This window comes from Camelus ferus, chromosome 16, assembly GCF_009834535.1.
Source record: "Camelus ferus isolate YT-003-E chromosome 16, BCGSAC_Cfer_1.0, whole genome shotgun sequence".
Classification (NCBI taxonomy): Eukaryota; Metazoa; Chordata; class Mammalia; order Artiodactyla; family Camelidae; genus Camelus; species Camelus ferus.
The window spans coordinates 30,293,113-30,306,048 of record NC_045711.1 but is presented as its reverse complement, the minus strand read 5'-3'; the positions used below and the strand labels follow the sequence as shown (position 1 = coordinate 30,306,048).

Sequence of the window (12,936 nt, the reverse complement as noted above, 5' to 3'; positions counted from 1 at the left end):
AGCAGTGGTAGGAAAGATGAGAGGAAGGCATGGCTTCCAGGGCCCTAGTTCTAACTCTAATTAACTGGAATTACATGTAACCTGCAAGGGATGGGCTGGTTCAGTAAGGGTGGCAAAGATGAACTGCCAAAGTTTGTAAGTTATATGACTGGAGTTGCCAGTTGCCAAAATAGAAAATTCAAAAGAAGGAGCACTGTCTGAGAGCAAATGCTTCTGCTTTCGGAATGTTGGCTGCAAAGGGCTGCTGAGATATCCACAATGTCTGGAGGGTGACTGGAAATAAATGTCCCAAGTTCAAAGGACATAAGGGTGAGAGATACGAACGCAATTCACGAATGTTGACAAGAGAGTGGAAGCCAAAGAGACTCAATGAACTGTCCAAGGAAGACTGAAGTGCGGGAAGGCATTCACAAGGCCAGCCCAGCGGACTGTCTTCAGAGTAATTTTTTTTTTAACACTGATGAATAAAAAATGTTTTTCCACTTGAAAAAAATGAAATGGGAGTAAAATCAACTGAAGGATATTTTAAGACAAACTGGATGGGTTGGCACAATTAGAAAAAGACAACCCAAGTGTTTGGTCAATGTTGGTGACTGGCATTGATGAAGCCTCCCACGCAGAGGTTTCAAACTTCATGCTGCACCAGGAAACCCCTCACTGATGGAGAAACCATTCACTCCCCTAGCCCTCTACATGCTGGCAAATGACCAGTCAGTCATTCAACAACCAGGCAGTCACGGTTGGCTCTGGGAAACCAGACAAAAAGATCTGGTCCTTGAGCTTAAGGGGTTCACCGTCTAGTGCCAGGATATGACAGGACAACACGGGAAGCACACTGACAAAGGTGAGTCTGTGGAATCCTCAGGACACACCAGGGCCAGGAGGGGGTCAGAAGGGTCACTCCTGGAGTGAATCTTCAAAAAGATGAATAGGAATTAGGCAGCAGAAAGGGAAACAGATGGTGGGGGAGGGCATTCCAGGCTGCAGGAGCAGCAGAAGCAAAAACACGGAATATGAACGAGTAAGTGGGAACAAAGACCTTTCCTGCCCTCCTCCCGCCAGAAGCCCTCTCCCAAGGCCCGGGCAGCTGCGCACAGCTGGACAGATCCCCCTGGAGGGTTGCCCCTCAAACCCAACCTGCCCGCATTCCAGCCACTACCCACAGCAAAACAGCTCCCTCAGCTGCCTGCTTCCCCCCTCCCCTGGTTTAACTAACTTGGTTACATCATCATTAGCCTCCTGCTATGTAATAAAATAACACTCCCTCACACCATATAGCCCGTTACAATTTCCAAAGTCCTTTTAGAGTCTGCATGTGCTTGTGGTCCAAAGAAAAGGAACCCTCGGGTCTCACAGCCTCAAGGGGTCTCCTTTCTGTCCTAACTGTAGGAGTCACTTAACCTCTCTGAATCACCTTCCTGTACCATAAAATGATAGCATATGCTAATTAATAGGGCTTGTAATTGCTGAGAATCTAATTGTGTAAAAATGCTTTGTAAGAACACATACACGTTACATACGCACAAAGGTACATAAACATAAAGATACAGACTTTATACAAAGAGATATTTGTCAGTGGTTGTGCTTAGAATCATTAATATCAGTAGCATTCATATAATGAGGGCATCTTTAAAACTTTGCCTGCAGAGCTGTGTTTAGATGCCAGGGAATAAAAACCCTATGCTACTAACCATTCATATGTGGGTATTTACTGAGCATGTACTAGGGGCCCAACCCTGTCGGGGATTCAGCAAGGCAAAAGACAGACTCCTGGTCCTCGGAGAGCTGGGAAGACATTTGTATGAAGATAAAAAAAAAAAATTATCTAAGATAAACACTAGGGATCTGGGTGCAAAAAAAGTTCAGTTCAGACCCCACTCTGATGAGTAAGCGAAGTAAATCACTAAATTTCACTAAGACGCATTCCTCTGTAAAACAGAGATTACGATAGTAACTACCCCCCAACCAGAGGGACGCTGTGAAGGTTAAATGACATTAAGCATTTAAAGCTCTTAATACCGGGAGATGCACAGTGTCCATCAGACAGCAAATGCAGGCTGAATTATGCACCAAAAACCAGGGAAGGTACTGATTGGACTAGAGGCAGGAGAAGAAGAGGATGGCTGAGCTGATCAAAAAAAAAGCGTTCACAGAGGGTGAGAAGGGTTTCCCTAGACGGCGGCTGTACTCTGAGCGAGGGATGGTGTGACATCTTCTCTACGCAGGAAAGTGAAGGATTGAATTTGGGACCCTTGGGCACTGTTGGTGGAAATGCAAAATGGTGCAGCTGCTACGGAAAACAGTATGCAAGTTGCCCCCAAAATTAAGAACAGAACTACCAGATGATCCAGCAATCCCACTTCTGGGTAGTTATCGGAAAGAACTGAAATCAGGATCTCAGAGATGTGAGAGCTCCCAGGTTCATGGGGGCGCTACGCACACCAGCCAAGATGAGGAACAACCTAAGTGGCCATTGATGGACGACTAGATAAAGAAAACTGGGCACATCCATGGGACGGTGAATTACTACTCGGCCCTAAAAAAGGAAGGAAATTCTGCAATGCACAACAGCACGCATGAACCTAAAGGACGTTATGCCAAGTGACTAAGCCAGTCCCAGAAGGACGGCGCAGTTCCACTATCTAAAATAGGCTAATTCATAGACTCAGAGTGGAATGGCGGTTGCCAGGGGCTGGCAGACAGGGAAATGGGGAGCTGCTAATCAGTGGGCATAAGGTTACAGTCAAGCAAGATGAATTAAGTTCTTGAAATCTGCCCTAAAATACTGTATCTACAGTTAACAACATTGTGTGCACAGTTTAAAAAAGTTTTAACTGGTAAATTCTCAAGTGAATTGTTCTTATCACAATAGAATAGAATTTTTTTAAAAGACGAGAGAGAGAGAGAGAGAGAGAGAGAGAGGTTGACTGGGCTGCACTGGAGGTGACAGGTCACGCAGGGGAGCCCTGAACTGGAGAAATTCTACCCGCCACCCCCCATTCTGCCAGCTCCTGAAGCTGGAAGGCTCCCACCTTCCCAACGGGGGAAGCAGTGTGGGACAGACCAGGTCCTAAGTCAATGCCGAGGGCTGGGGTTTCCTATTTTGATCTGTTGCTAAACCAGCATTTGCAGCAGGACCACAATCCTGAGAGAGGGCGGAGGTCAGGTGCAAGGTCAGGCCGCTCTGGGCACAGCGCCAGCCGCTCAGCCGGTGCGAGACTGGCCGGGGCTCCTTGAGCAAGACTGACTGCAAGCCCCGTCTGCACAGACGCTTTCTCGGCTCCCAGAAATGCTCTGGAACAGAAACTATTCATTTAGGCTCCATTTGGAGCTGCAGGGCTCGGCCTTCTGAGATGTCAGGAGGTTTCACTGGGTCAGCCGAGGGACCCACAGCAGAGAGGGAAGCAAAGAGACGCCCCAGGGGAGGGTGCTGGAGGGTGGCCTGCTTCCCCTGGACACGGTCAGGGGACCGAGGAGCCGCAGGCTGCAGGAGTCACTTTTGCTGGAGTTTTGAGCCTACTGTGAGCCTCGGATTTACCTGCTGCTCCAAGAAGTGCCTACCTTCCCGACGTGAAAGCTCAGCCTCCCCTTCCCCACGTTATCTGCCAGGTGAGTGTCCGCGTCCATCCCAAACCGTGCATTAGCTGAAACAGCAGTGTCTCGTGGATTCAGGGGGCTCGTATCTTGGAGAAGAAGTAGAAACCCACCTGATGAGTTAGAAACCCAAGTTTCTCCCACAGAAAGTCAGGGGATTTGATTCCTTCTCTTTGCAGTAAAGGAAAAAAAAAAAGTCTAGTTCTAAAGAGTTTGAAAATAACCTTCAGAGGAGGAATAATGAGAGTTATTTTAAAAACACAATGAGGGGAGTCAGCTTTCTTGCTGGCAGGTGTGTCACCTCCACAGAAAGGAACGGCTGATGGGAGGAGGGGACACCACAGGGACCTCGAGCACACTTTGAGGGCGTTAGGCCCCTTGGGATTTAGGTCAATTTTCCTTAGAACTCTCCTCGTGTCAGTTCTTCTGAAGGGTCTCCCCAGTCACCTAAGAAGAAAACCATCACATTCCGGCTGGTGGCCTTGTCTCTGAGAGACTCTGTTATGGACTGAGTTGTGCACCACCCCTCAGATTCACAGGCTGAAGCCCGAACCCCCAGGACCTCAGAATGCGACTGGATTTGGAGAGAGGGGCTTTGAAAAGGTAATTAAGTTAAAATAAGGTCATTAGGATGATAATGCAACCGATCTCCTTTGAAGAAGAGGAGATTAGGACACGGGCCCCCAAAGAGGGACACCCACGGCCGCCTGCAAGCCAAGGAGAGCGGCCGCTGAGAAACCAGCCCCGTCAACACCTGGATCTCAGGCTTCCTGGCTCCAGGGCTGTGAGGCACACATCTGTCACGGAAGCCACCCCGGCTGCGGTGGGTCCTGGCAGCCCAAGGACACTAACACAGGCTCTGGGTTCTGCCTTCCCCTCCGTCAGCCAAAGCCCTGTGCCCACCACAGAGAGGAGAGGGTCCAAGTGGTGTCCCGAGCTCCCCGGAGAGCGAGGAGCCCTCGCCTGTGTGCTCCAAACTGCTGCCAGCTCTCACCCCCTCCTCCTCGTGCCTCGTGGGCATCCCTCCAGAGATGAGGGAAAGGACGGCCACCCCCACTCCAAAGGTCAGCGTCGCTCCTCTCCAGACTCAGCTCCCCGCACCTCCCAAGGAGCCACGTCTGGTTCCCAAGTGACATGAGAATGAGGGGTAACCAGGCCGCGCTGGACCCTGCGTGACCCGGTGTTGGGGGCCAAGTGGGGACAGAAGAGTGAGCCCCACGTTTCCCCCTCTCCAGATGCAACGTGACGGCAGGCGTGTCAGGGAACCCCAACATCGCAAAGGAGCAGGAACGATGGCTTTGAAGGGCTCGACGTCTCCCACCTTCCACACCCACGCTGCTCCTCGCGAAGGAGCTGTCACTCACTTTGCAAGATCTCTGGGCTGGAATTTTCCTCTGAGCCAGGGCAGGTTCCCTGGGAGGGTAACAACAATCAGTACTTTCCTGTACAAAGATGGGGATTGAGACCCAGAGCCGTGGGGTTGCTTTGCAAACAGAGGAGAGGAGGCTCCTGCTGTTAAGCCTGTCCACACAGAGGCCAGCGGAGCCCTCGGCCACCTCAGCCCGAAGTCTCCCAGACCGTCGGGAAAACCACACCCTAATCGGTGCTTAGCAGTCTCTCCCCCAAACCTGCTCTTCCCACCCTGGCCAAAAGGCCCGGAAGCTTTCTATATGACCCGGCCAGTGGCGGCCAGCTGCGGTGGACTCCACCTCTGTTTTTAACACATCTCCCATCTGCTCACTAAGTCCTTCCTCTGAGGCACATCTAACCTTCTTCCTGGACCAGCAGGTTCTGCCCACCTGCCCTCTGCCTTCAGACCAGCCTGTCTCCAGACTCCAGCGCGCCCTTCAGCCCCAGCACTCTTGCATTTGGGGCCGGGTCGTTCTCTGTTGCGGGGCTGGCTGTCCTGTGCCTCATGGGTGTCTGGCTGGCAGCAACCCTGCCAGTCCCTGCTACATGCCAGGAGCACCCCCTCCCCAGCCGTGACAACCCAGAACGTCTCCAGGTATGACCGAGTGTCCCTGGGCTCTCCGTCGGGCTGTACATTCAAATCACCTGGAAAGATTTTCTTTAAAAACAAACAAAAAAAAAACCACCCAATGTTTGGGCTCCACTAAACTTAACTATTTAATTACCTCTTAAGTAAATCAGAAACTCTAAGGATGGTGACTTGACATCAATATTTTGTAAAGTGCAGCTGGGGTAGAGAAGCACTCATACCCTTTAAACAGAACCATCTTTCTAACATGAGAAGCAACACATTCTATTCACCCCTGATTTGAAAACGTCAAACGGCTTCTCACTGAACACAGAAAGCGTCAAATCCCTCAGCTAGACACTCGAAGCTCCCCAGTTCTGGGCCCTTCTCCACTCCCAGCCTTTCCATCACCGCCGTCCTGCCCCCGCTTACCCCCTGCCCCCAGCCGGATACCCCAGTCCCCACATGACTCTCCCCCAGCACCGCGATGTTTCACACGTCCGAGTTTTGTATTGTCTAAAATGTCACTCATCTTCCCATCCGCCTGGCAGAAAAAAAAAAAAAAAACTTAATTTTTCAGACCTCAACTCAGTTACCACCCACCTTGTGAAGCTGCTGATCCCCCTACCCCAGCAGGACTGACCACTCCCCCGCTTTGTGTTACAGACACGGCCTCTAACCACGTCTCCCAGGACCTACAGAACACTCTTCTCACTTATACATCTGTCTTTCTCTAGCAGACGCTAAGCTCCAGGAGGAAGGGGCCCTGCCTTCATCCTCACGGTGTCCCCAGCCCTGGGCACAGCCTAGCACAGGAGCACACGACGCTGTGTGTGTGCACGACTCGAGCACGGCTACCGCGCTCTGCTCAGGGCTCCTAACACTTCTCTTTCCGCGCTCCCTCCTGAAGCCAGAGGAGAGGCCAGACTCCACACAGGAAAGCAAAGCCATCCGACAGAAGGCTTCTTTGCGAGGCACCAAGAAAGTCAAGCCCGCCGTGAACTCCAAGGGCAGCAGCAACTGGTCCCGCTGGGACGGTGATCTGGAAATCACCAGGTGAGGGGAGTATGGCCAGTACTAGAACAAGAGCCCTCAGGAGCCATAGGAGGTGGCTCACTGTGTGTCATCGCACACACACACTTAGCACATGCTGTTCCAGAAGTGGCTTAGCGGCTATGACTGGGGCAAGTTGCTTCACCTCTCTGGGCTTCCATTTCCTTCTCTGTAAAATGGTGACATCAACTCTGACTTATAGAATAGATGAGCAAATGCATGTAAGGCCCCCACTGGGGACAGGGCATATCTCATAAATATTCACTGATAGTTCATTGAATATTCATTGAGTGGTGAATGACAGCCGCACTCAAGTCCACATTCCTTTGTTCCGGGTCCTTCCCCAGAAGGCTGGACACCTAGTTCAGCTGGTTCATCGTTAAGGGCCCCCTGGCAGGGGCTCTTGAGGCCTGCTCTGAGGAGCAACGTGAGCTGACCGAGGACCTCAGGACACACAGACAGACAGGGTTCCTCCCCACGAGGCAAAGGGAAAGAGGAGGACTGAGGTGCAGGCAGGGTGTGCAGGGCAGAGAAGGAAGTGGCTCTGCTCAGAGGGGGTGGGAGAACCGGCTGTCACAGAGGAGGGGCCGCTGGGCTGGGCCGCAGAGGAGGAGGGGTGGGGGCTCAGCCAGGGGGGAGGGGAGAAAGGGCTTTCCCAGCAGAGGACCTGAGGCCTGAAAGGGCATCAAGTTCCTAGAAAGGTGAGAAGGGGCAAGAGCCCCACTGAGAGCTTGTGGCTGCTTTGTTTTATTTCCCTGGAGGGCAGGAGTGGACGGCCAGTAGGAGGTAAAGCCAGAGAGATGGGTCAGAGCAGAATCCTGAATGGCCAAGCTGAGAAGGCTGGACTTCATCCTGTGCCCACGGGAAGTCAGGGGTGCGTTTTAGGTTGAGAAGGTCAGCGTTGGTTTGGGAAAGAAAACCAATGTGTTCATGAAGGGTATTGTGGAGGTAGGCAGGCTGGGGTGGAGGAGGAGAGGCTGGGGTGGAAAAGAGGAGGCCGGGGTAAAGTCTGGTGAGCTGGAGAACCAAGACACTAGTCAGAAGGCCACGGTAAAGACCAGAAAAATCTACCAGATGACAGCCAAGATGGAACAGAATGTCTGAGATTCAAAAACAAACAGAATGTCTCCAGACAATTACTCTCCGAGCCTCCCTGTCTGGGAGAAGGCAGTCCTGGGGAAATCCTGGAAGATGACTGACGGCTCTCGGAGATCAGGCTTAAGGGGCTTCTGCTTTTAGGAGCCGGTGTCTGCGAGATAGGTTCGAAGGGTCCTTTCTGAGTGAGACAACACTCTGCTTCTCTGTTTTATGGATGAGCTGCACAAGTAGGTGGACGGACTGTGACCAAGTGTCCCAGTGTGCCCAGGACTGTCCAGGTTTTAGCTCTGAAAGTCCTGGACAAAGCAGGACTGACTATACCAATCTGCTGAGCTCCAGGGGCTCAGAGCAAGGCTCTTATTGTCACAAAGCATTGAGCTAATTCTACTCAAGTTAAGCCTAAGAAGCTGGACACCGTGCTCTGAAATGTGGCTGTGGGTGGGATAAAGGGTAGCCCAGTGACCTAGGACCAAATCCTCAGCTGATCTCTTCCGACACTGATTGTCTCAAAAGCCCAGAACAAAATGAGCCGCTTCCTCCCCAAATACATCACCCACAAGATGCATCCCACCTCCCACGTGTCCCCAGGATGGACACCCTGTGCCTGGCCATGTGGTCTGAGGGAGCCTTTACAACCTTTACAACAGAAGGGAGAAGCTCTGCCTTGGGCTGTCAGCACGGAGAGACCTGAGATACAGAAATACACACGCCGAGCGAGGACTCGAGGGAAGCTGAGAGCACAATGTCCCTTTCTCCTACAAATCACATCATGTTCACGGTCCATGTGTACACGCACGCACACTTGAAAATACCACAGTTTTGAATTTTTTAAAAAAACGGCAAAAAATGTTCATTTAACATCTGGGTGCCTTATAGCAATATCAGACTCTCTCAAATCTGACCGAGCCGCGCTGAACTGCCTTCTGGTACCTCCTCTCCAAGTAACAGGTTGTTTTCAGCCTCCAGCCACCCATCGCCCCTGGCTTCAGATTCTCCACTATAAACAGGGTACAAGGAAACCTAATCGTTATAGTCTTTAAAAGACACACCACACACACACACACACACACACACACACACACACACACACACACACACACACACACAAAGAGAGCGCAAATAAGTCACTTAATAACATCAAGCAGCACTGACGGACCACAAGGGATGCCCTGCACTCCTGCCCACACGCTGCGAGCCACCCAGCATCTGCGCCGACACTTCCCAGAGTTGGGTCCCTGCGCACCTCCCCGGGCCCAGGCCACGGCACCACGCTCACCTTCTGCAGAAATGCCATCCTCGGCCTGTACTGCTGGCCTTGGTGTCGGATTGTCATCTTGGACCCTGGATGAATTCAGACCAGGCGGGAGAGAAAGGAAAAGCTCCGGAAAGAGAGAGACAGAGAGAGCGAGCCGGCGTGGCCCGCACTCGCGCTGGCGTCCCCCGGGGGGCGGGCGGGGGGCGGCGTGGCGGAGGGCGCGGGCGGGGCGGGGCGGGGCGGCTGCTGCCTGCGGGGCCCCTTTACTCGCGTGGCTCGCGCCCCCGGGAAGCAGCTGGAATCCGCGCCAGCCAATCAGCGAGCCGCGCCGCGGGCTCCAGAGCGTGCGCTGCGCTTGCGCCCACCTGCCGCCAGGGGGCGGTGTCCGTCCCTGCCCGGTCCCCGCGGAGCCTCAGGTGAGACCCGAGTGTCCGGGACCCGCGAGTGGGAGGCTCTGTCCAAAGAGCGAGCCTTTTAAGCAGGATGGGAGTTCTGTACAGAAGTGAGGCAACGCAGACTCATGAATGAGAGCGGTGGAAATCACTGGCTTTGCCATCCCTGCTCTGCCGCTGGCCAGCTGGGCAACCCTGGGCGAGTTCCTTAAAATCTCCAGTATCAATTTCCTTATGTGAAAAGTAAAAATAAAAATTCGATCACAGTATCCAACAGTAGCGTTGTGTATCATGTAACGGGGAAAGATGTAACAAATGTTTAGAAATGTTTAGGGGAAAAACAAATCCTGCGTGGAATTGGTGAGGTGTTGGTTAATAAAGAAAGAAAGTGAAGAAGAAAGAAGGAAAGTTGTAGCCCCCACTGGGCCAGCGGCCCCGTCTAGACAAGTTAACATGGTATTTCTCTGGCCCTTAGTGTTTCCATATGTAGAAATGAAAGGACGCCCTCCTCTTGCAGTAACATCAGGACCCTTCAAGTCGTGCCCTATAAAGCACCTTTTCCTGTTCATGCAAGCTGGATGGTTAAGGAGCAGAGAAAATGGTTATGTTGGAAGAGAACAGAGGGGTTTGCCTCAGTAAGGCACAGTCAACTGAGTCCCTTTAAAGCAGTGGTTTTTATCCATATTTGGGGTCTGTAGGATTCTGATAAAAGCGGTGGATCCCCTCTCAGGAAACACACGAGCACGCACACTTGTCCACATAACGCTGGCTCAAGTTTGCAAGCAATTTCAAGGGGTTCATGTCTGATCCCCTCTGGAGTCTTTCCATGGACCGCTGATTCAAAGCCACCAACATCCCCCCGCACTACACACAGAGGATCCTGGACCTCTAAGTGCTGGAATATCTTGACTTTTTTTCATGGAGCATCTTCTGGGCCTGGTGTTACACAGAATTCACATTGGGAGACATTGGAACAGGTGAGCTATGAGACTGCTTCCGGCTTCGACGTTCCTTAATTCTATAAGCCTTAAGCAGAGAGGAGATAAGTGGCTTTCCTAAGATTAAGGATGAGAAAAATTATTCAGGGGCAAAGATGGGCAAAAAGACAAGGGAGTTTGCTCAGTAATGGGGTAGGAGAGCCCTCCAGGATGCCTGCCACTCTCCTCATCACCCCTTATTCCGTCAGGCTCTGCTCTCCAAGTAGTTCTGTTTTATGGGGCACTGGTCCCAGCCAGTCCATGGCCCCCAGTGTGGGCATGAAGGGGATCTGAGAAGCTTAGATGAACTTGTTAGGTCATTATCTTCACAAAGGCTGACTTAAGCTGGACAGAGATAAAGTCAGGACCAGTGGAGGCTGAGGCCAAGGGCACGGGGAAGCTAGGAGGAAGCGGAGACAAAGGCGAGCAGAGGAAGCCAATGGGAAAAGAGGAGCAAACACAGCAAACAGGCCTAGAGCAGCAGAGGGGCCCCGAGGCTGACAGAGGGGTCCCTAAGGTTCACTTGGGCTCTGTGTCTTTCCAAGGGCACATGTGTTTTTTTGAGTCCTCCTCCCACATACCCTGAGTCTTTTTTTCTTGTAACCAAAAGGGTCTAATGTGTAATGTGGGGTTAAAAGTTTAGTGGTAGTGTCCTAAGAAGAAAAATTGATTTAATTCACTTATTCATCTAAACATCCAACATATTGTATGCCAGGCATTGTGCTGGAGTCAGGAATTCAAAGCAGAATATGACCCTGTCCTGCCTCAAGGAGTTCACAGATTAATGGCAGAGAAGAATACTTGCACAAAATGTTACCAAACAAAATCTATGTAGAGTGGAGATCTAGTCAATGAAAGATAGGACTTTGTAGAAGGGATTTTATCCAGCCTGAGTGGAAGAGAAGATCAGGGAGACTTCCTGGAGGAGGAGTCTTAAAGAAAGATGGGAAGTTAATCAGGTAAAAATAGATAAATGCAAGCACATCACAGGGAACAGCACGAGAGTAGACACAGAGGCCAGGATCCGCATGATTTGAGAGTAGCATCAAGGAATTCACTGGACACAAGGTGACAGGAGATTGAGGAGAGGAAGGTAGGCAGGGATCACACAGTGGTTTTGGTGAGGGATGGAGTTTGGAGAGTTTGGGTCAGAGATTCAATGAAAAGGCACAGAAGAGTAATTTCTGGACTGATAGAGATGCTCTGTATCTTGATGGGAGTGATGGCCACACACAGGTAACTGAGTTTGTCAAAACTCATCCAAACACTGTACTCTTAAAATTAGAGCATGGCATCGTCTGTAAACTATACCTCAATAAAAAAAGATTGACCAAAAAAAAAAAAAAAGCAAGTATTATCTTGCAAGATGGCAGAGGGACGTAGTGCTAAAATGAGATCCTCTCATGACTCAGTCAGGTAAGTGGACACCCATCATCACTAAGTCATCCATGTCTTCCTCTTCATCAACAAAAAGGTGTGATTTGGGATCTAAACTGGGGTCATGCTGCCCCGCATGCTATGCAGTGTGATCTACCTGGGCCTCGACCCTCATCCGAGCACAGTGATGTGGTCATTTACAAAGCAGTGCCCTTTCAAACCCAGGTCGTAGGTCACCTCCCAGGAAAATGTCCCAGTACTTGTAGTTAACTCAACAAGTTAGCTCAGTCCACTGTGCTTAGTGCTGAGGGGACGAAGTTTAACACATCATGCTCCCAGCCCTTGTGCCCTCCTGTGGGAGGGGAGACAGAATCTTAAACAGTTCATTTCTATATGATGGATGTATCAAACTGCTTCCAGGCAAAGACCTTCTTAGAGGCAGGACAGGATTAAGGAACCACTAAGGGATGTGGGGGTACCCAGAGAATAGCAACCATGGGAAGCCACTGCCACCACCCAAGCCCAAAGGGATAGAGAGCCCAAGCCCTGGTGGAGGGGCTGCCATGCAGGGGTCGTCAGCTTGGAAGCCTTTGCTAGAGTGGACGTCAGGAGAATAAATACCCCGACTCTCTCTGTTCCCATCGGTCAGTCCTCATGGGAGCCAGAGGGCAACAGAGCCTTCGGGATGCAGTCTGTTAAGATCAGCCTCCTGGGGCACAGAGCCAGGGGGAGAAGGGCAAAGGACTGGGGGTGGGAGGGACACGGGGGAGGCAAACCTTGAAGGAACAGCACAACGGGTTAAATGTCTTCTACAGTTTTACGGTGTGGAAGCCCAGAGGACAAGTCTCAGAGTTGATCCTGTGTCCGCAAGCACTTCGGGCAACTCAGTAACAGCACCTCCCGCACCTGCACAGACGCCTCCCTGACTCAGACGGAACTCGTGTGGAATTCGTCTGACTCCCTGGGACATTGCTCGTGCTCTATTCCCTGGTTGCATTTTGTATCACTCTGTCTTCTTCGAATTTGTTACAAGTGTGTATTACATTTGCAATTCTGGAAAACCACATAGAGGGGGAAGAAAAAAACCTTAGATGCATGAATGTTTCTTCCTAGCTCCCCTGAGAGAGGCAATAGCTCATGAAAACACGTTCTGGCAGGGAAACTGGAGGGTCTTAATTTCCATTCAGTGAGCACCCCAGCTGGACAGAATCT

General features: G+C 51.3%; 1 protein-coding gene across 6 annotated transcripts in view; it reads right to left on the bottom strand.

Annotated features, from left to right (window-relative positions):
* Positions 1–12,936, bottom strand: part of RGS9 (regulator of G protein signaling 9) — a 112,324-nt gene that overhangs the window by 52,780 nt on the left and 46,608 nt on the right. Inside the window, exon 1 of one of the 6 annotated variants that reach the window (XM_014553030.2) lies at positions 9,000–9,070. The exons of 4 other annotated variants lie outside the window; for them this stretch is intronic. In XM_014553030.2, coding sequence (XP_014408516.2) covers positions 9,000–9,056 — 57 coding nt within the window. In that variant the 5' untranslated portion in view covers positions 9,057–9,070. Of the gene's footprint in view, positions 1–8,999; positions 9,071–12,936 lie in introns of those variants that run through there. One more of the 6 variants, XM_006177425.3, reaches the window with a different exon arrangement.